Raw genomic sequence first — 24,606 nt, 5'->3', positions numbered from 1 at the left:
GTTGATCATATTGTGCCACCATATTGATTCGACAAATTTTACAGGAGTTATGGGACTTTGTTGAATTTGTATATAATACAATATAGGAACACTTTGTGGATGCAACTCCTCCGAAACCGCTCACCGGATTTCATTCAAATTTTATTTTGATTCGACAAATTTTACAGGAGTTATGGAACTTTGTTGAATTTGTACATGCTACACTATAGAAATTTAACACTTTGTGGACGCAACTCCTCCGAAACTGCTCAACGGATTTTGTTAAAATTTTGTAGGATTGTTAATCACCATATGTAGTTGATCATATTGCGCCGTCATTTTGATTCAACAAATTTTACAGGAGTAATGGAACTTTGTTGAATTTGTACATGCTACACTATAGAAACACTTTGTGGACGCAACTCCTCCGAAACCGCTCAACGGATTTTGTTCAAATTTTGTAGGATTGTTAGTCACCGTATGTAGTTGATCATATTGCGCCGTCATTTTGATTCAACAAATTTTAGAGGAGTTACGAGACTTTTGTGTTTCAACTTTTTTTGCGGCGGTGGGGGACATGGCTACGTGTAGCAATCTTGTTTTTGTATTTTTATGAGGCAGAATTTATCTAAAAAGCATATATACAAGAAAAGAAAATTCACTTTCTGTGGCCTTCAACTCGACGTTTAGATATATAGCGACGAGTTTTATCAATTAACAATACTCGTTTTCATGCACCTGTCGATTCGATATATATAACAGTGAACTTGAAATGAAAGACACTACAGAATCTTCCATATCTGCTTCATATTAACATAGATGTTAATGCATGGCAAACTAACGATTTAACTCTGTGTTAAACGGAATGACTTTAGTTTCTCCATCGTCAGCTTCCCATAATTCCTTGGTTACTTGTATAGTTATGGTGTCTATGTCTCTTAACTAAATTGAGACGCGAGAGTATGTTCTGCCTATGATTAGGTTTTAATTTGAGGTAGGCTACTGACAGATTACTGACGTTACAGGGGTTTTAACAGCCTCGTTTAAAGGCAGCAATTCACAAAGTTTGTGGTTATAATGATCTTATTTGATAATTCAAACCGTCATTAGGTCGAATGCTATTTGACGTGTTTTATACAAATTGTTAGATCGCTCTTGACTACGGAATACTCCGTTGACCTGATCGAGACACAGGGCTCACGGCGGGTGTGACCGGTCGACAGGGGATGCTTACTCCTCCTAGTCACCCGATCCCACCTCTGGTATGTCCATGTTTGCCCTGCTGTTATTTTGTATTTATGGATTTATGAGTTTGATCATTGGTCGTTTTCTTCACTTTTAATTTACGTAAGAAATAGAGCATTAAAGGTATATAGTTACTACAAAGTTGTACAAATACTATAGTTGTGTTGCTTTATGTACTTGGTCTTGATCTGTGATTGTTTTTGATTATTGGTCGTACCTGTTTCTTCGGACTCTGTATTTGTTTTGACGTGAGCTTCACCAAGTCACGTAGATCTCCAGACGTGAGTACTCGATAACGTCTCCCATTTTATTATATCTGTAAATGTACAAAAATAATACAACTCGGCAGTATTGTATCGCGTATCAAAATCAGTTTTTCTGGTCGTTTCCGAACTTAAAACTGATAATATCTTTTTTGTAAAAATCTTTTTATTGGCAGTAATAATTTGGTCGTTAACGTCGTATAGGAAATTCATATAAAAATTGATCTATATGACACTGTTATTTTCATCATATCAGCTACACTTCAGATCAAAATGTAACGGTATTGTTTACATCCTTGTAAATCACTTAATGAAACCGCGTTTATCGACAAATGACTCTCATAGTCAATTCCCAACTGAAATAAAACGGAACGGAGGACTCCTGATATAAAATACTACTAGCTTCAGAAATCAAGAATTGTCTTTTTTGGTACATGACACGCGAAAGATCAATACATGGGGGATATCACTGCAATCAGGGCCCGGAATTTTGATTTAGAATCTGTGAACGCTTGTAATTCCGACATAATACACAAATTGCATGAAACAATAATTTGAATGCTCTGCGGAGAGAGCGAGGGAATGGCTTGCCGTCACTGCTCATTTGACTGGATGATTTACATAATTCACCACTTATGTCCGTAGTGCAACAAATCAATTACTGCAAAATTTTGTCACGTCTGTTGATATTGAGAGATGTCGGTGTCAATGATTCGGAAGTCTCGAGACAATACCGCGGATAATGGCGAATAAATATGCTATTGGACCGGAGCTTGTCCGTGATGTCAAGCTGATTAAAAAATATTGAAGTCATTACTTTTACGGAATTGAGCCATCGTAAAAGTGGCTATGTTTATTTATTTATATTTGGCCTGTTATTGTGGAGAATCATTTGTTATAAAATATTAGATTTAATAAAAAATATAATTGATTGTAATTTGATATTTAAAATATGATTAAGGGGAAAATTACATGCATTTGATATGAAAAAGTGAATTTCTTTTTCAGAAAGCGCAAGAAAATAGTTGTAGAATAGGATTTTTACAAATTCTTTATCATCATTGAGGAATTATCTAATTGTCATATGTTGATTTTCAGAATTACTAAGAAATATTTTTTTTCCAAAATATACAAGAAAAGCCAAACTACACAATGTCCATTACTCAAAAGACAGATTCCTCTGTATTGCCCTGTAAAAATACAAAGGTATAGAAATTTTCTGTCAATTCAATATCAGATGTAACTAGACACTGTCATAAGACAGGAATACCTGCTCGCAAATGTTTGCCTTTAAATACCAAACTAGTAAATATTTTCAAATTTAAGTGAATATAGGTCACATATGAAATTTAGCATAAAATGCACAGGCGAGAATATGACCTCTGGGAGGAATACATTACCGCTACATTTCCAAAAATTACGTTGTGTTTTTTTAAAATCTCGAATTTAGGTGTTGTAGTTCATAAATGTACATGTATAAGGCGCTGGCTAACTATGGCCTACGGTAGCGATGACGTATCACTATTTAGACGTGGTGGTGAGAATTTGGCGGTAATTTTGAAAATAGAGTGGTAAATTTGATACAGCTAGCCTCAAGACCATAAACTGATAACAGACTTAAGGATGTATACCACATCGTCATAATGGCTGACATCCTTTTAGAATAGAATAATTTGGGGCCCTTGAGGGAATACAAGGAAAGAGCAACATATATAAGCAAAGTCATGTCGACATAAAAAAGAAACTGACTACATACGATTATAGCAGATGGCGATTATCTGTAATAAATGTTTATAAGACATATGAAATTAATATACGTACAAAAAAGAACCTGTAACACGCATGCACACTTGTACTAGGGTAGTAACATTATTACTCTTTAACATTTCTTTTGTTCTTTTTAAGGTTATATAATGCACTATTTCTTATTTTAGAAATATTGATTTAAAAAGTGCGTAGCATGATAAGCAATATATTCTCATTAAAAATAGTCTAAAGAATGTTTTCTTTATTTGTTAAACTTTAATTTTTAAAATTATTTTTATCAATATGCATGAAATGTAAGAGGAGTACTGGAAAGCGGGTTTTTCTGTAGAAAATGTATTTCAATTTTCAATCCCCAATCGGCCCCCAGGGTGAAAATTCTGAAACCTTATTGCACATCGATAGGACACCATCAATTACTTTCCAAGAGATGATTTAGCTACAGCGTAAAATGTAAGAGAAATTCTGGGAACCGGGGGGAGGGGGTTGTCAAAAAAACAACCACGTTGTTTCTCGACCCCCATTTGGGCCTCAGTGTGAAAATGAAAATTCCGAAATCTTATTGCACACTTACAAGACACCATCTTCCAAAAGACTGATATTTTACTGCGTAAAATGTATGAGGAGTTCTGGGAATCATGGTGTTTTGTTTTTTGTTTTTTTAAAGAAAATAACCTCGTTATTTAATCCCCATTTTGCTCCCAGGGTACAAATGAAAATTTAAATACCTTATTGCACATCTACAGGACACCTCCTGTCATATTCCAAAATGTCAATTGGTTACAGCTGATTAATATAAAAGAGAAGTTTGGGGAAGAAGACAGTGTGACAGACGGACGGACGGACCAGAGAATCAACAGTACACCCGAACTTTCTTTAGAAAATGCGGGTGTAAAAACCAGGTTACTAAGTTTAAGGTAAATAAAATCACATGTTGTAATTATTGTATTATTCTTTCTTATATTACTATTTGATTGAAAATTTATCGGTGTATGGTGTTATTCCATTCGGGTTTGTATTTAGGTTTCAAAAGTAGAAGTTTAGCAGATCTTGGAATTTAAATTCTATGTTGTTGTAAGCATTAAGAAAAACGTTAACAAGACAACGATGTATATGAATTGTGCTCTTGTGTTAGCTGAAGTGTTTTTATATTCTTATGAAGCAGAGTTTACTCAAATCTTCTACATGAGAAGAAAAAATCTCTTGCTGTAGCCTTAAATATTTTATTGAAAATCAATATCAGCGGCAAATTAACAACTCAACTTCATAACAAACAGGAAGATTTCGGCTTCTCCGTCGCCAACTTCCCATATTTATGTAGCAATATTCTGTTATCACCTGTATATCGTGTTTATATCTCTCAACTGATTCGATACATAAGAGCTTGTTCTGCGTATGATCGGTTTTCAGATCTGGACAGGCTACTGACAAGTTGATGTTACAGGGGTATCAACAGTCTCGTTTAAAGTCAGCATTTCGCAAATTCTATGGATGTTATAATGATCTAGTTTGCCAATACAACCTATCATTGGGTCAAATGCTGTCTGATGTGTTTCATACCGATTCTTTTGCCGTTATTGGCACACTGAATTTGACTACGGATTATTCCGTTTACCTGATCAAGACATAGGGCTCACAGTGGGTGTCCTAGACACCTGATCCTACCTCTGGTATCCTCAGGGGTCCGTGTTTACCCAACTCTTTACTTTGCATTCCTTGTAGGAGTTATGAGATTAATCAATGTTCATTATCGTCACCTTTCGTGTAAATGTACGTAACGGTCATCGTGAACAGCGATTTTTGTATAAATGTGAGTAAAGATAGTGAAAACAAAGACTTGTGTTAACGTAAAAATAGTAAAACACGACTTGTGTTAACGTAAAAATAGTAAAAAAAACCAACGACTTGTGTTAACGTAAAAATAGTTTAAAAAAACAAAAAAACAACGACTTGTGTTAACGTAAAAATAGTAAAAAAAACAAACAAAAAAAAACAACTTGTGTTAACGTAAAAATAGTAAGAAACAACGACTTGTGTAAACGTAAAAATAGTAAAAGAAATCAACTTGTGTTAACGTAAAAATAGTAATTAAAAAATAGTAAAAATGACAACGACTTGTGGTAACGTAAAAATAGTAAAAAAAAAAAAAAAATCAACGACTTGTGTTAACGTAAAAATAGTAAAAAACAACGACTTGTGTTAACGTAAAAATAGTAATTAAAAAATAGTAAAAATGACAACGACTTGTGTTAACGTAAAAATAGTAATTAAAAAATAGTAAAAATGACAACGACTTGTGTTAACGTAAAAATAGTTAAAATAAATTAAATAAAGAATAGTAAAAATGACATCCACTTGTGTTAACGTAAAAATACTCAAAAACAACGATTTGTGTAAACTTTAGTAAAGATTCTACGTTTCTTGGGAGAATCAAATTAATAGATGGAAGGGGATGATCGTCAAAACGATGAATGTAAATAAGGTGTACATGGTTAAAAAAAACTGATAATCATTGAAATGCGAGGTAGATTAGTATAAAACATCGATCATTCAAACCCGAAGAATTGACGCATCTAATATATATATATATTGGAGGGGTGTTGTGTTTATTTTGTTAATTAAAAAACATGATGTGACGATAATAAAAACAAAACAAAAGTGAATATAGTAAATTAAAAACAAGAGGTGAAAATAGCTAATGAAAAACAAGAGGTGAAGATAGTTAATGAAAAACAAGAGGTCAAAATAGTAAATGAAAAACAAGAGGTCAAAATAGTAAATGAAAAACAAGAGGTGAAGATAGTAAATGGAAAACAAGAGGTCAAAATAGTAAATGAAAAACAAGAGGTGAAGATAGTAAATGAAAAACAAGAGGTCAAAATAGTAAATGAAAAACAAGAGGTCAAAATAGTAAATGAAAAACAAGAGGTGAAGATAGTAAATGAAAAACAAGAGGTCAAAATAGTAAATGAAAAACAAGAGGTCAAAATAGTAAATGAAAAACAAGAGGTCAAAATAGCTAATGAAAAACAAGAGGTCAAAATAGTAAATAAAAAACAAGAGGTCAAAATAAATGAAAAACAAGAGGTCAAAATAGTAAATGAAAAACAAGAGGTGAAAATAGTTAATGAAAAACAAGAGGTGAAGATAGTGAATGAAAAACAAGAGGTGAAAATAGTAAATGAAAAACAAGAGGTGAAAATAGCTAATGAAAAACAAGAGGTCAAAATAGTAAATGGAAAAACAAGAGGTCAAAATAGTTAATGGAAAAACAAGAGGTGAAAAAAGTAAATGAAAAACAAGAGGTCAAAATAGTAAATGAAAAATAAGAGGTCAAAATAGTAAATAAAAAACAAGAGGTCAAAATAGCTAATGAAAAACAAGAGGTGAAAATGGCTAATGAAAAAGAAGAGGTGAAGATAGTAAATTTAAAAAAGAACAAGGTGAAGATAGTAGAAAACACACAAGATGAAGATAGTGGATAAAACACAAGGTGAAGATAGTACATATAACAGAAAATGAAGATAGTATATAAAACAAGATGGTGGATAAAACACAAAGTGAAGATAGTAGATAAACACAAAATGAAGATTGTGGATAAAACACAAGATGAAGATAGTGGATAAAACACAAGGTGAAGATAGTGGATAAAACACAAGGTGAAGATAGTACATATAACAGAAAATGAAGATAGTATATAAAACAAGATGGTGGATAAAACACAAAGTGAAGATAGTAGATAAACACAAAATGAAGATTGTGGATAAAACACAAGGTGAAGATAGTAGATAAAACACAAGGTTAAGATAGTAAATAAAACACATGATGAAGATACTGGATAAAACACATGATGAAGATAGTGGATAAAACACAAGGTGAAGATAGTAGATAAAACACAAGGTGAAGATAGTAAATAAAACACATGATGAAGATAGTGGATAAAACACATGATGAAGATAGTGGATAAAACACATGATGAAGATAGTGGATAAAACACAAGGTGAAGATAGTAAATAAAACACATGATGAAGATAGTGGATAAAACACATGATGAAGATAGTGGATAAAACACAAGGTGAAGATAGTAGATAAAACACAAGGTGAAGATAGTAAATAAAACACATGATGAAGATAGTGGATAAAACACATGATGAAGATAGTGGATAAAACACAAGGTGAAGATAGTAGATAAAACACATGATGAAGATAGTGGATAAAACACATGGTGAAGATAGTAGATTAAACACACGGTGAAGATAGTGGATAAAACACAAGGTTAAGATAGTAGATTAAACACAAGGTGAAGATAGTGGATAAAACACAAGGTGAAGATAGTAGATAAAACACGAGGTGAAAATAATAAATAAAACACAAGTTAAGATAGTAGATACAACACAAGGTGGAGATAGTGGATAAAACACAAGGTTAAGATAGTAGATAAAACACATGATGAAGATAGTGGATAAAACACAAGCTAGTATATAAAACGCAAGATAGTAGATAAAACAAGATGGTGGATAAAACACATGATGAAGATAGGAGATAAAACACAAGGTGAAGATAGTAGATAAAACACAAGATGAAGATGGTAGATAAAACAAAAGATAGTAGATAAAACACAAGATAGTAGATAAAACACAAGATAGTATATAAAACGCAAGATAGTAGATAAAACAAGATGGTGGATAAAACACAAGGTGAAGATAGTGGATAAAACACAAGGTGAAGATAGTAGATAAAACACAAGATAGTAGATAAAACACATGATGAAGATAGTAGATACAACACAAGATAGTAGATAAAACACCAGGTTAAGATAGTAGATAAAAAACATGGTGAAGATAGTTGATAAAACACAAGATAGTGGATAAAACACAAGATAGTGGATAAAACAAAAGATGAAGATAGTGGATAAAACACAAAATGAAGATAGTAGATAAAACACAATGTGAAGATAGTAAATAAAGCACATGATAAAGATAGTAGATAAAACATAAGGTGAATATAGTAGATAAAACACAAGATAGTAGATAAAACACAAGGTGAAGATAGTGGATAAAACACAAGGTGAAGATAGTGGATAAAACACAAGATAGTAGATAAAACACAAGATAGTAGATAAAACACAAGGTGAAGATAGTGGATAAAACACAAGGTGAAGATAGTGGATAAAACACAAGATAGTAGATAAAACACAAGATAGTAGATAAAACACATGATGAAGATAGTAGATAAAACACAAAATGAAGATAGTGGATAAAACACAAGGTGAAGATAGTGGATAAAACACAAGATAGTAGATAAAACACAAGATAGTAGATAAAACACATGATGAAGATAGTAGATAAAACACAAGGTGAAGATAGTTGATACAACACAAGATGAAGATAGTAGATAAAACACAAGATAGTAGATAAAACACATGATGAAGATAGTAGATAAAACACAAAATGAAGATAGTGGATAAAACACAAGGTGAAGATAGTGGATAAAACACAAGATAGTAGCTAAAACACAAGATAGTAGATAAAACACAAGATAGTAGATAAAACACAAGGTGAAGATAGTAGATAAAACACAAAATGAAGATAGTAGATAAAACACAAGATAGTATATAAAACGCAAGGCGAAAATAGTGGATAAAGCCAAGAGAGTGGATAAAACACAAGGTGAAGATAGTGGATAAAACACAAGGTGGAGATAGTGGATAAAACACAAGATAGTAGATAAAACACAAGGTGAATATAGTAGATAAAACACAAGATAGTAGATAAAACACAAGGTGAGCATAGTGGATAAAACACAAGGTGAAGATAGTAGATACAACACAAGGTGAAGATAGTAGATAAAACACATGGTGATGATGGTGGATAAAACACAAGGTGAAGATAGTAGATAAAACACAAGGTGAAGATAGTAGATAAAACACATGGTAAAGATAGTGAATAAAACACAAGATAGTATATAAAACGCAAGGTGAAAATAGTGGATAGACCCAAGAGATTGGATAAAACACAAGTGAAGATAGTGGATAAAACACAAGGTGAAGATAGTGGATAAAACACAAGATAGTATATAAAACGCAAGGTGAAGATAGTGGATAAAACCAAGATAGTGGATAAAACACAAGATAGTTGATAAACTCATGGTGAAGAAGATACATAAATTTTCAGGGGGAAAAAACTTGTTTGTTTTGTTCATTAAAATGGGGATTTATCGTGATATAGGGCTCACGGCGTGTGTCACCAGTCGACAGAGGATGTTTTCTCCTCAGCACCAGTTATATCCAAGGGTCCGTGTTTGCCCAACTCTTTATTTTGCATTCCTTGTAGGAGTTATGAGATTGATCACCGTTTGTCACCTTCACCTTTTCATCAAAGGGAGTGGATCCATCTGTGATTTTGATAGGCGTTCTATATAGGGAACACGAAAAGCACTTTACAGCGCAAGCCCCTCCTCCCACTGCACCATTTACTGAGTGAGAGAGAGTGGGGACAAAAATAAAATGATCGATGTATATGTTAAATTGTGTTTTTGAACATACTGCAAGAACTTTTTTAAAAACATATTTGCACAGGCTATTGCATCGCTTGGGGTCGATTTAACTATAAACTCTTTAATAGTAAATTCGACCCCAAGCGATGCAATTGCCTGTGATATTTGCAGTGAATCAAAACCAACTCATTCTATGCAATACATGTATGTACTTGTTCTTAATTTGTAGGTTAAGGTTTAGTGTATAGAAAAACGTTATTTACCAGATTAATCGTAACTTGGTCCATGATATGCACCATAAAACACGGATCTTGCACTTTCTAAAAATGTGCAGCTGCACTAAATTTAAATAGGTGAATAGCTCGATAAATCCGTGCATTAAGATATTCTATGTACACCTGTGAGGTCGACTATGTATTGTTTTGTTTACAAGTTTCTGTATCTTGAAGTGTTTGAAGTTGTTTTTCAAAGTGAGCTCAAGAGTAACTTGAAATCTACATCTTTTGATAATGGCTGTGTAGCTATTAAAACGGATGATATATTGAATAGTTAACCGTATTTTATCGCGCCTCTTACTAAAGCATATTATATAATTAACACGGAGGAATGTTGTCTTAATAACACACGACAAACTTTAGACAATGGTCTTATGTAGATTTTAAGCTGGCCATGACAAACTAGAGAGGGCACTGCTCATTTATTTGGGGTAACAAATGTCAATCTATTATACTTTATACATTTACCAAATAATGATTTATTTTTCAGTAATAAATGTATGTTGTTTCAATATATTTCTCTCGATAAAAAGCTCAAACTTTTCACCTTGACATATTTTTATGAGCAAAGTTACCACCAACATAGAAATCTGTTTTTATAAAGGGCAGATAACTCTGAAATACAACCAATGCATTCGCGGGTGATTTTTAATTTTTTTATTATTATACACATACAGTATTCTCAAGAACAAACACTGGTAAATGAAGTTCACCACCCAATAAAACAATAGAGAAAGACATTTTATTGTTTATATTCTTAAAAGATATAAATTAGATTACCATTCGTTGACCATTCGGACAACCAATGTGAACTTTGACCTTGACAACGCTCCATATTTAGTTAATAATTACGCCGACAGTTGGTACTAAAAAGGCTGGATCGAACTAGTTTGCAACAAACATGTATTCCTTATCCATGATGAAAGCAATGACAATTTCAAAAGAAATATAAGGAAGAAAAAAAAATTCAGTGAATGTAAATTTATATTGAAGGATGAAACACGCACACCAGTTACACGCTTATTTTGTTTCAAAATTTATAGATAAGGGTAAATCATGTCAGTATGATATTTTGCGATCTTTCCAAAGCATTTGATCGTGTCTGGCACAGAGGATCATTTTTCAAGTTACAATCATTTAAACAATAAAATGTTTTCTTTGTGTTTCATCAGGTGATGAAGGTAGAAAGCACTGCAGAAAAGAATTCATCACCCGCGTTAGCGGGTTATGCATTTTTTTCCTGCAATGATTGTAGCTGCAGAACTGTAGCTCTCTGAGAAAATATTGGGACAGAACTCCAGATCTCTGATCTGTCCAAATATTTTCTCAGAGAGCTACAGTTTTGTAGCTACAATTATTGCTACATTCATCACCCGATGAAACAACAAAGACAGATATTTTATTGTTTATAATTTTATGTATTTTCTAAATTAGTACTAAAATATCATATGTTTGACCCATTCGTTACGTTAAACGGAACAGTCAATGCACCCTTTGACCTTGATAATGCTCCATATTTGGTAATGATTACGCAAACAGGTGATACTAAAAAAAAACGGATCGAACTTGTTTGCAACAAACATGCATTCATTGTCTATGATGAAAGCAATGTAAATTTTAAAAGAAATATGAGAGAATGTAAATATATGGAATTAACGGCGAATCATCGATATTATGGTTTAAAAGCTATTTAGAAGATTTAACACAGAGAGTTTTATACAGGGACTCGCTCTCCTCTGTAAAACAAGTACGCGTAGGGGTTCCTCAAGGTTCTGTTCTTAGTCCTCTGCTATTTTTGATTTATATTAATGATATTGCAGACAAAATGGTCACTTTTTGTAGATCACACGCTGATGATAATTCTTTACAACATTCTTCTGATAATTCAGAAACGATCGAACGTTATTTAAGTAATGATCTTATTGAAGTACAAAAATGGTCCGGAAAATGACTTTTGAAATTCAATCCTTCAAAAACAAAGGCAGTATTTTTCACTAAAAAGAAAAATGTGAACTATCCTAAGCTGAATTTTGTACAGTGTCAACACAAACATTTAGGCATTATTTTTTCTTAAGATCTAAGTTGGTCACATTATATTAACTCATTACTTGCCAATACCAAGAAAAAACTGGGGATTATGAAAAAAATATATAATCAAACATAAATTAATCGCAATACATTATAATTGATGTACATTTTTTTTTTATAAGACCACAATTATAATCCATCTCAGAAGCACGGGGGAGGATGTATAAATCAAAACAAATCTGAAAAGTTAGAAAATATTCAACTAAGTGCAGCAAAAATAGGTACAGGATTAACTTGATTAGTAACAAGAGCATATCTTTTCTTTTTATTCCGTTGTAACATCATTAATGTACTTGTGGAAAAGTTGAAGATGAATATCATTACTTTTTTTAATGTCCTAGAAATAAAGAAACCAGAAATATTCTTTTTAATGGGATATTTGGAATTGGCAAACTTGTATATTGTTGACACTCATGATCTTCTTTGAGGTGACAATTCCCTTAGTAATACTGAAAACGAATATTTGTTTACTATCATACAAGCTTTTATCAAACATAGTGGTGATTTTGATTAATTGGTACAAATCATTACTTCGTTTTTCTTTAAGTGATCGACATGCGCTAGATTATATTTACAATGACTGTTTTACCATGCATACAAAAATAGATTGTATATATACATTTATGTATATATATGGAAGGGAGCGTTCTAAGAACTTGTGCTCAATCTCTTTGTAAATTCATTTACAATAAAATATGTTCAAACCAAAAACTTAGAAAGGGGCCCAAGGGCCACATCGCTCACCTGAGTTACCTTGGCCCATATCTGAAGACTTTCCATATATATTTGCATGTAAAACCTTAGTCCGTATTGTGGCCCCAACCTACCCCTGGAGGCCATGATTTTTACAAACTTGAATCTGCACTATGTCAGGAAGCTTTCATGTAAATCTCAGTTCTTCTGGCTCATTGGCTCTTGAGAAGAAGATTTTTAAAGATTTCCCCATTATATTTCTATGTAAAACTTTGATCCCCTATTGTGGCCCCAACCTACCCCCAGGGGCCATGATTTGAACAAACTTGAATCTGTACTATGTCAGGAAGCTTTCATTAAAATTTCAGCTCCTCTGGCCCAGTGGTTCTTTAGAAGAAAATTTTTAAATGACCCCACCCTAATTTTGCATTTTTATGATTATCTCCCCTTTGAAGGGACATGGCCCTTTATTTGAACAAACTCGAACGCCCTTTACCCAAGGATGCTTTTGGCCAACTTTGATTATAATTGGCCCAGTGGTTCTTGAGAAGAAGATGAAAATGTAAAAAGTTTACGACGCCGCCGACGACGACAGACAACGGACAGATTTTGATCAGAAAGACTCACTTGAGCCTTCGGCTCAAGTGAGCTAAAAGGAGAATTCAAAACATGCTTAGCGCTTACGGTACGGTCGTAGCAGTGAGGATTCCTTAACGTGCCAACATCTGCCGCGACACGAGCCCTCCGTTTTATAGGTCATATCCGAAAGACCCGTGATTCTAATTTTTACATGCCGAGCGTTTTGGTGAAGGAGCAATCACTACCTATGTTAGCGTCCTAGGTTTGACGCGGTTATGTCACGAGCGGGGCTCGAACCCACGACATCCCGGTTTCCTATGTGTATTCCGTTTGACAAGACCTTTCATTTGGTACCATGATTACATGTACTTTGCTGCCATATAGGGACACCAGTGTTTCACAAACGCATCTTGTTTCGATAATAGGAACGGACACTATCACAAGAGATCATTCCATTAATTCTTAAAGGACACATCTCATGTTTTCAAAGTATACAAAATTACATGCATTTCGTCTTTTTTATGCTTATAGTAATTAATTCTAATAGTTCGTTCGCCGAAATTTTGCGATAATTAACCACAATACAGACTGAAAATTTAAGCCCCGATTTCAAAAAAGTCTAGTTAATTAGGTAGGTAGTCACGTGGTATAGTGACGTCACATGTGCCCTTCAGATTGTGAAAGTACTGCAGATATTATTAAAAACTCAGCTTTTAGGGGCCTAATTTATTCACCATGGGTTGTTATCGATGTTGACAAATTTCCCGAGTTTTATGTTTTCGCAACCAGTGCATAAATACCCAAATATAGAGAGGAAAGCGAGTATGAAATCGCCAATGTTTATATGGGTCGCTGTCTACAAACTGTTTGGTGTTATTCCTTCTTACATCTGTAATTGGCGCTGTTTTTCTAAAAATAAGCAGTGCAATCATTATTTATTTTTGGATTAGACAAATTATAATACGTTACATTGTTGACAACTAGGCCCTAAGCCAAGCTACATGTACTGTCACGGGTGCATTTCGGAAAGAAAGAAAAAAACCACACAAATCTATACAAATTTAATTAACGTGAAAATCACATTATTATATTTTGATAAAGAAATCTTATTACCGGTATTATTTTTGAATTGTGATCAGCACGTCGTTAGTAAGTGGGAACACGGCGTTATACTGACGCACTCTTGAAAAATTTTACGAGTTCAATGAGGAAAACATGCGTTGTGTCCTTCAAGTTTAAAAATAACATCTTTCATGATCTTTTAAAACTGAAATATCTGAGCTCGTTGACATGCTTTCTGTGTACGTTTGACAAGTAACGTTAGATACATAATGAATCGTTTTCATTTTGTTTTAGGCCACAAAAATTAATCCTTAGTTTTTTTTCCAGGTATTCCATCGAAAGCTACCGCACTGATCTAATTGAAAAGGGGAATAACTCAATTTTCTCTTTCAGTTTGTGCATAAAATAATTATTTCATAAAAAATGAACCAATCTTTTATGATAAATAGTTTAAAAGCTTGTTCTACTCTTTAAAAAGGGAGATCTAAAATAAGTGTACAAAAATATTCTAAGGCTAATTAAAAAAACATCCCTTCATGTCCCATTACATTGAAATTTTTGGCCTGAGAAACTAGAGATTAGTTTTATATGCCATAAGAGTTTTACACTTTTCTCTGCATCTGGAAAACAAAGAAACAAACAAAAAAGATCAGATTTACTAGCATTGCTATAACATTTTTATTTTATACTATGAAATGTTACTTGGTTACAATGAATATTATAATAAGATGTCTGCAAGTTCTATCACAACAGTTACCATGTATTTATCTTTTATCATATACCTTACTGTAATAAAATCTGACAGAAGCCATACCTCCACTATCACATCCAATCCTGTAAATACAGGTGTGGCTTCAGTCAGATTGTACTGTAAGCACAGGTGTGGCCTCAATCAGATTGTACTGTAAATACAGGTGTGGCTTCAATCAGATTGTACTGTAAACACAGGTGTGGCCTCAATCAGATTGTATTGTATTATATAATCTAAATGGGAGCACAAATAGCATCTTCTTAAAAGCTGAAGTTAAACCCAAACATTTGTTTTATCAAAAACGAATATTAAAAGTTAGTAATCATTTGGAAGAAGTATCATTACTTGATATGTTTTGAATATCAATCTGCAATACGTCATTTCATGATCTGCTACATCACGTGAATATTATGCATTCATAACGGTTATAGTGTCAAACCAAAACATCTACAACACATGTACAAGATAAAAAAATATAACAGCAAATGCTAAAAAGAATCCTTTCAAAAGAAAAAAAAAATATATTTAATGCAAGCACTTTCAGCATCACAAAAGAACCTTATCGCTTTTGTGGAAACAAAAGCAAATAATTTACAGAAGCATAAAAGATTTAAAATCTTATGCCAATATGCACCAATATACACAAATATCAGAAGCGGGAAACAACTGTATGAAAATACTGAAATTTAGAAAACCATGTTTATAAATATTGAGCAAACAAATAAAGGTAGCTAAGCTGGTCCAACAAAATACATATATATTATTACTACAGTAACTTGATCCGAAGAGTCGGATCACGTCAAGTTGACAGGCACGGATCATCAGATCACACGAGACACGAAGCGTAGACTTTGATCTGATGATCCGCGCCTGTCAACGAGACATGATCTAACTCTTCGGATAAAGTTACTTTAGTAATGATAAATTTATTATATACCCCCTTCTGCATTTTAAATTAACATTTTTAAGATAATAAATGTAATCCAAATTATCAAAAACACAGACATACCATGAAATTATGTTTTGTGTACGCAGTTTTGTTTTGTGACGCGGTCAATATTTCCACAAATAACGTTGCGTTGATGCATTGTGACGGCATCAGTTTCAGAGGATACTGATACGGAATCAGAAAACCAGTGTAGTGATCTGGAAAACCGGATCACACGCTGTGAAATCCACAGTATCAAAGAATGATACATTGATGGGTATATAATACATGATAGGATTGTTACATCTCTGCAGATAACTTTGACAACAATAGGCAAGAGTCTTGCACAAGAGAATGTAGAAATATAATGCCCACCTCTTAAAACATATTTTTGTACTCTAAATGTATACATCTGAATAATCAAAACTTGCAAGTTTTTAACAGTTTTACTGCAGATGATAAATTCATGCAGCTCTAACATTGGTTGAACACAACATGTTTGCAGAGTAAAAACAAAGAACAAAGCAAATCAATTCATATCTATACTTAGCACTCTGACAAATCAATTCAATACTGTATAACAGGTTTTATTCCGTGGGTCTAAAATTTAGCGATTTGCTGGCTCAAAGGTATGCTAATAATTTTAGTGCAATAAATTTTGGCAGACAAGGAAGGGTTATCTCTCTTGTAAATACTGACGTCGCAATTGGGTGCATATCTGGCAAGTGAAATTTTGGTGGAAAGCTATCTGACCACTAAAATAACCCAAATTTATCACCCCACGGAAAAAAATCGCTATATGATATCAATTTTCATAACAATACTAGGATGTCACACTAGTAAAACTGTAAATTTAAGCACTAGCCATCAATGATTAAATCCCAATCAACAAAGTATTTTTACTAGTCACATCATAGTATCTCAATTTTGTAACTAAGTGAGTAGAAGTGTAACTTTGTAACTAAATGTGTAGGAGACTTTACAGATCAGTGTAACTAAATGTGTAGAAGACTTTACAGATCAGTGTAACTTTGTAACTGAGCGTGTAGAAGACTTTACAGATTAGTGTAACTTTGTAACTAAACGTGTAGAAGACTTTACAGATCAGTGTCACTTTGTAACTAAACATGTAGAAGACTTTACAGATCAGTGTCACTTTGTAACTAAACATGTAGAAGACTTTACAGATCAGTGTCACTTTGTAACTAAACATGTAGAAGACTTTACAGATCAGTGTCACTTTGTAACTTTACTATTATTGTAGACACACAGGCAATAACACATTCCATACACTGAACAGTTTGATACATCGAGTTAGAACATACAAAATGAAAAGAATGTAAATAAAGTGTAAATTGCTTTAAACTATCTAATTATAATATGCACCAAATATCATCTAAAAATAACAACTTCAATGTCCTCCAGATGCAGTGTTTGTACTACATTGTATCAATGTGCTGGTTATGTAGTATACATGTACATGTTGTTAGATTTGGCTTACAGGTGTGGAATTTCTCATCTTTAGCTCTGATCTAAACACTTTACACAATTTCATTTTTAATCATTCATGTGTAAAAAATGATCATGAAATATTTCCATTTTTAATATCAAAAGCACAAAATGAAATTCCTTCTAATTCTTTTGTAATCTACATATAAAAATGCAGGTATCACCACCTCTAAACTCACAAAAATATACCAATCATATAAACAACTAGAAAATTTAATTTCATACTCTACCAACTTTTATGAAAATCAACATCAATCTTTCAAAAAAAAAAAAATCCCTACAAACCAGCCCAAAATTGCACATAAAAATGATACAGAGATATTCCATATTTGTGGAAAATGCTGAAAGTTCAGGCAGGTGAAAGGCTCTGAAACTTAATGAAAAGATATATTCAGGAAAATAGGTATTTTTAAGACTAACAACCAAACAGTTAAGATAAGAAGAGAAAAATCTTGGCCTTAATATTATCATGTATCTAAACATTGCCCTGGTGCATTTCCTAAAGCCACACATGCACAGACCAGTCTATTGTATTCCAGATCTATCACTTCTGTTTGTTAATCTCATTTCTAATAATCAACAAATCTAAATGTACATGTACTCTAAAACTTAACATTCTGAATGCATATCTCAAGCTCTCTATAAATATTTTTTTAGGGTTGTCCATTACGATTTTTTCTCCATCTTATTCACATTCAATGCATAACTCAAGCTCTCTATAAATATTTTTGTTGGGTTTTTGTTTGTTACGATTTCTCCTCCATCTTAATCACATTCAATGTCCATCAACAAGTCATCTCCCTCCAACTTCATCTTCTTCTCCACAGCAATGGACTTCACTACACCAGAAGCTGGTGCTGTGACAACCATTTCCATTTTCATGGCACTCAGCACTAAGACTGGTTGACCTTTCTCGACCTTGTCACCCTCCTTAACCTTGATGTCCACCACTTCTCCTGGCATTGGGGCACCCACTGACCCCCTAACTCCCTTCAGGGCCTTGGGATGAAAATGCAACTCCTACAAATTACAGGAAAAAACCTTATTTTTCTCTAATGCCAACATTTAGATTCTGTAGAAGTCATATATGATAATTTCACACCAACAAATACATTAGCAATTTATTTTTCAGAGTTTACAAAGACATACAGGACACATCCAAAAATACATATTTTCATTATGATGACTTAGCTCTATAAATGGATATACTGTATAAAAGGAATTTTTAATGAAACACAAATTTAGTGATTTTTCCATAAAAATGGGTATATGTAGTCAGCAAGAGCTATATTTAGCAATTTTATAATTCCAAGGAAGATAACCGTTCCCCTTGATACGGAATAAATTGTTAGCAACATTCAATTTTAGCTATCTCAACAGCCTCGCTAATAACACCAAAAATAAATTCTCGCTAAAAATTCTGCTTATATGGTATTAAGATATAGTGAAAAGTGAGTTTGTGTAAAATAAAACCGCATTTTCTGATATTTCACCTTTGATGCCACTTCATCTTTGATCTTGACTGATCGTAGCTGGCCATTCAATTCAAAGAACACCTCCCTTTCTCCGCTCTTGTTCAGGTCTCCACAGGCGAGGGTCTTGATGGATAGGGTCTTTCCCTTTTCTATTTTTACCTACAATTTCAAGAATTTACTCGTTAAGGAACCACTACTCACCAAGCAAAAACATTTTCTGAGCACTGGAAATCTTAAAGATGAATACTGCAAGTTATGTTAGGCATTTTCAACCTAGATTGTCAGCATAAATTTTTATGGGAAATATTTTTTTTAAATAGAATTGTCAGTTGCATATACCTGATTTGTGAATTTGAATATGTGAATGAAATACATAATTTTACAACAAAAATAATGCAAGTTGTGCATATTTATTACTAATAATTTGAAATAATAGATTGGGTAGCATTGGGAATCTTATGATTTCTCAGAAGTCTAGATCATTTTGCACTTTGACACGTGGACTGGTATCAATGGGCATGTCAGTCTAATCCCTAAAAAAATACATCAAAACTGTGTAAAAAACTCTTAAAAATTGTATTATATGTACATGTACATGTATGTAGGAAAAATAAGTTACATGTATATTCATGGGGAGTTAATACAACTTGTCAAAAAATCTTCTGAAGTAAATACAAGTATTCTATGAATGTAGAAACAGACCTCCATTTCCTGGGCAACTTTAGGTCCTTTAAAGAATATTCTTGTTCCTAGTGTATCAACTGGGCCATATTTATCCCGGAACTCCAGGAATTCGTCGGTGACCTTTGGATACAGCGCTGAACTAATGACATCGCGCTCCTTTACATCATGACCATGCTTCTCAGTCAGCTCAGCTTTCAGTTTATCAAAGTCCACCGCAGAGAGGGATTCTCCTGGACGACCAGTGAGACTGGGTTGTCCCTTCAAGATCTGTGATAAATAAATAAATATTCTTCACTTTATTTGTATAGGGTATATAAGTACATGTATTGCCTAATCTTCATAAGTATCAAAGAGAATGAAATAAATATCAAAGGAATAACTAATTTTTCTAATTTTATTGTGAATTTGAATCCTAAATTTCAAAATGATTTCATTATCCTGCCTAGAAATACATGTACATTAATGACAAAGGTATAAAATAAACCCTTCATATGAATTAGTGAAAGTTTAAGCTCTTTTAATTTATACCTTAGTATATGAGTGGATCAGTAGTTCTATTTATACCTTAATTCTGAGTGGTTCAGTGGTTCTATCTATTTATACCTTAGTTCTGAGTGGTTCAGTGGCTCTATCTATTTATAACTTAGTTCTGAGTGGTTCAGTGGCTCTATTTGTTTATACCTTAGTTCTGAGTGGTTCAGTGGCTCTATCTATTTGTACCTTAGTTCTGTGTGGTTCAGTAGCTCTATCTATTTATAACTTAGTTCTGAGTGGTTCAGTGGCTCTATTTATACCTTAGTTCTGAGTGGCTCTATCTATTCATACCTTAGTTCTGAGTGGTTCAGTGGCTTTATCTATTTATACCTTAGTTCTGAGTGGTTCAGTGGCTCTATCTATTTATACCTTAGTTCTGAGTGGTTCAGTAGGTCTATTTATACTTTAATTCTGAGTGGTTCAGTGGCTCTATCTATTTATACTTTAGTTCTGAGTGGTTCAGTGGCTCTATCTATCTATACCTTAGTTCTGAGTGGTTCAGTGGCTCTATCTATTTATACTTTAGTTCTGAGTGGTTCAGTGGCTCTATCTATTTATACCTTAGTTCTGAGTGGCTCAGTGACTCTATCTATCTATACCTTAGTTCTGAGTGGTTCAGTGGCTCTATTTATACTTTAGTTCTGAGTGGTTCAGTGGCTCTATCTATTTATACCTTAGTTCTGAGTGGTTCAGTAGCTCTATCTATTTGTACCTTAGTTCTGAGTGGTTCAGTAATTCTATCTATTCATACCTTAGTTCTGAGTGGTTCAGTAGGTCTATTTATACTTTAATTCTGAGTGGTTCAGTGGCTCTATCTATTTATACCTTAGTTCTGAGTGGTTCAGTGGCTCTATTTATTTATACCTTAGTTCTGAGTGGTTCAGTAGTTCTATCTATACCTTAGTTCTGAGTGGTTCAGGGTAGCCCCCTGGTGGTACACCTAAATAGCCCTGGAAGAACTCGATGACTGAGGCAGGGAAAGATAACTCTGCCGCCCGTTCCTCCACCATCTCCTTTGTCAGTTTGTTCTGGACCATGAACTGGGCCATATCCCCCACCACTTTTGAGGACGGGGTCACCTGAGTGGATTCAAAATTAAGTTATAATTACATTCATTAATTTAATTGCTTAGAAGAAAATGTGTATTTAGTTAAAGTTGTCATTCTGAAATGAATCTATGAAACATTCTGTTTATTCTTGTAAAACTTCACATGTTGATCACCTTTGGAATGTCGCCCAGCAGTTCATTGGCTTCAGCATATTTCCTCTTCACTTCCTCAAACTGATCCGCTAGCCCAAGGCTAAAGGCCTGGAACTGTAAGTTTGTGTATTGGCCACCTGGATGAAGTAAAATAAAGTCTCTCTTTAGAAAGCAAGCAAATACACATCTTCACTTGCCAAAGGTTTTTGGTCAACTCCATTATATGGAGCGGAGTGGACTGAAAACCCTTGGCTAGCGAAGATGGCAAATACAGTGACCACTCATACCTTATTCTTCTTCGAATCCTTGTACACAGCAACAACATATTATACACAGCCTTATTTTCCCTGCATTTGAATTTTAGCTTTTTTCACTACACACAAGGATCGTGTAATGAAAACAGCAGTGATTATAAGCTAGTCATAACATTAATATGATTAGTCACTTCATAGCCTTAATGCTAAATGGGTGTGAATTGACTCATGAAACTAGAGTATGAAGAGGTGATCTTGGTACAAAGTGACCTGAGTATAAAGTGGTCTGGGTATGAAATTATGTGCATCTTATTTACAAAGATCGGAAATAAAAACTGACGTGTGAATTTAAAACTGTGGAATGGATTTAGACAAGAAACCATGACGATATAAACCACGAGTAAATCTAATACTGTGTACAGTAAACAAACCCGGAATCTGGTTATTGTAGACATCAGAGTTCCCACTCTTCAGTGTCTTGCAGCATTCAAATGGAGCATAGAGATTTCTTGTCTGTTCCCAGTAAGCTGAATAATCAGTCACATCAGTCATAGAGATACCTGTAACATAATACTGAGTAATCAGTCTGACTAACAGAGAGATATCAATTTCTATCATCAATGCATGCTTTATGCCAAGTTTGGTTTGAATTAACACATTGGTTCTTGAAAAGTCGAAAATGGGAAAATTTTACTACGACAGCTGACAACAAAAGTGACAAAGACAGATGACAAGACATTTTCTGATCACATTTAGCTCTGGAGAGTAGATGATTAAAATATGTGGAGGAATAATTCAAGCAATACATCATTTCTCCACATTAGTGCCTCAAAGCTACTCAACAAACGATATTTTCCGACTCCCATATCTGTTCAGTATTTCATTACTTACTACAGTGCTTGATCATTACATAACACATGGATTTAAATTTTCAGTGACAAAATACACAGTAAAATAAATACACAGTAAAATAAATACACATTAAAATACACACTAAAATACAGTTGTGTATACTATGGCTGCCAACCTTTAAACACATTAAAACAGTGAAAAATGGAAAGTGTGGAAAAAAAAGAAAAGAAAAAAAGAATATAAGCCGTTCCAAGCAAAAAGGGCTCATATGTAATTTAGTGCTATAAAGCATGAACTATAGAGAACAATCCCTCTATTAGAGCAATATCAATTGTTATTAGGATATTACAGTCAATCAAAGGTGATAGCTACAAATGTAACTGGTGATAGGTAATTATGACGTCTTTCCTCACAAGTATGCAAAAAATGATGTTATGGTTTTTTTCATTATGATGATGTAAGGGCTATTCCAGCAAAAAAAATTATGGGGGGGGTGGGGGGGGTGGGTGGGGGGGGGGGGTGGGTGGGTGGGTGGGAAGGCACTTTATTTTTAAGACAGCCACCCATGCAATTAAATTTTCATCTGCTACCACCACCCATAAAATTAGATTCTCCCCTGCCACCACCACCCATACAAATAAAATTAATAATTCAATACTGAAACACCTGTATATAAACAAGATTTTTCTTTAAAGGTAGAGTTTAGTTTCAACAAGTTCATATTGGTCTTAATCCTATGTGCATGCAACTATTTCCCAGATAAGCCAGAATTTGGGGTGATTTATATGAACAAATTACCCAAATTTAAATTTTGACTATATTAATGTGAATAAATATTCAAACGTTGATATTGTAATTTGTGATCCATTCTCAAGCCAAACTGAAGCTGTAATGTCATCTTAAGCATGTTGATTTTAATAGTTGACAGAGAAGGTTCGCTCATACCAAAATTATTACATTACAGTACTGTAGTGGCCTAGTGTTTAGCATTTGGTTTTCTAGCAGTGTTGTAGGTTCAAACCTTGACCGTGACATAGACCTATGTGTTAAAACAGGTTGTACATGTTGGTGTTTCAGACACATGTGGCACATCACAACGTTTCGATAAAATTCGGGCATTTTAATTTTTGTTTTACATGAATGCGGATATTATTATTACCTTGAAAGACCTGACAATAATTGCCAAAGCCATTGGCTGATAAAAATGTGGAAACACGTTTCGGTGGGCTTATGGCTGCAACTTCTTTGTTAACTCGTACATAAATTTTCTTCTCGTTCCCTTCCGAGTTCGCTAAAAATATCCCTTAATAGATCATATCTGGAGATGGTGTTACTTCTAATCATGTCACTCCAACAGAAAACATTTCGTTTTTATTTATTCATTTATTATTGTTGTCATTTCTACACAAACTGAAACATTTACTTTGTATAGAGTTATCTGCCCATTTATCAATCTTTTTTCGTACATAATGTAGGATGGCTCCGCTTTTCTTTTCCCTCTTCTTTTATAATAAAAGAAATTTCGCAACATGATACAAACTCTGTAATGTTTTCATTTTAATCATAATTCACTAGCACCCATATTTTTTTTTTTAACCTAGAAGACAACCACCAATGCAAATACATTTTCCCAACTCACCACTACCCATACAAATACATTTTCCCAAATCAACAGCTATCCAAAAAAATATCAACTGCCTCCCCCCCCCCCCCCCCCCCCCCATACGTTTTTTGCAGGAATAGCCCTAAGAGTAAATCTGCCAGAAAACCATGCATTGTTTGATAAGGGTCGTTTTTGTTTGGAACAGCTCAGATAAGGAAATTTTAATTTTCAAGAGGGGATGGGGTGGTGTAAAAATAACCACAAATTAACCAAATTTAAGGGGTGGCACCCTCCAATGTGGACTAAAATAACAACTTCGTAATACAACCCTGTACAACTGAGAGGTGTGCGATGGGGATCGTGTTGTACCTG

At 33.7% G+C, this 24,606-nt stretch overlaps 1 protein-coding gene across 9 annotated transcripts in view; it reads right to left on the bottom strand.

The window, feature by feature from the left end:
• Positions 1 to 15,092: 15,092 nt before the first annotated feature.
• The window catches only part of LOC125648956 (pyruvate carboxylase, mitochondrial-like), a 34,092-nt gene continuing 24,578 nt past the window's right edge, over positions 15,093 to 24,606 (bottom strand). For all 9 annotated transcript variants that reach the window (XM_048876028.2, XM_056165536.1, XM_048876032.2 and 6 more), the window contains 6 exons: positions 22,211 to 22,339; positions 21,547 to 21,662; positions 21,224 to 21,403; positions 19,809 to 20,057; positions 19,125 to 19,265; positions 15,093 to 18,651 (listed from right to left, as the gene is read on the bottom strand). In XM_048876028.2, coding sequence (XP_048731985.1) covers positions 18,397 to 18,651; positions 19,125 to 19,265; positions 19,809 to 20,057; positions 21,224 to 21,403; positions 21,547 to 21,662; positions 22,211 to 22,339 — 1,070 coding nt within the window. In that variant the 3' untranslated portion in view covers positions 15,093 to 18,396. The remainder of the gene's footprint in view (positions 18,652 to 19,124; positions 19,266 to 19,808; positions 20,058 to 21,223; positions 21,404 to 21,546; positions 21,663 to 22,210; positions 22,340 to 24,606) is intronic.

The sequence above is a fragment of the Ostrea edulis genome, chromosome 5 (genome assembly GCF_947568905.1).
Source record: "Ostrea edulis chromosome 5, xbOstEdul1.1, whole genome shotgun sequence".
NCBI lineage: Eukaryota > Metazoa > Mollusca > Bivalvia > Ostreida > Ostreidae > Ostrea > Ostrea edulis.
Note: the sequence above shows the minus strand (reverse complement) of the source record. Positions and strands in the feature narration are given on the sequence as shown.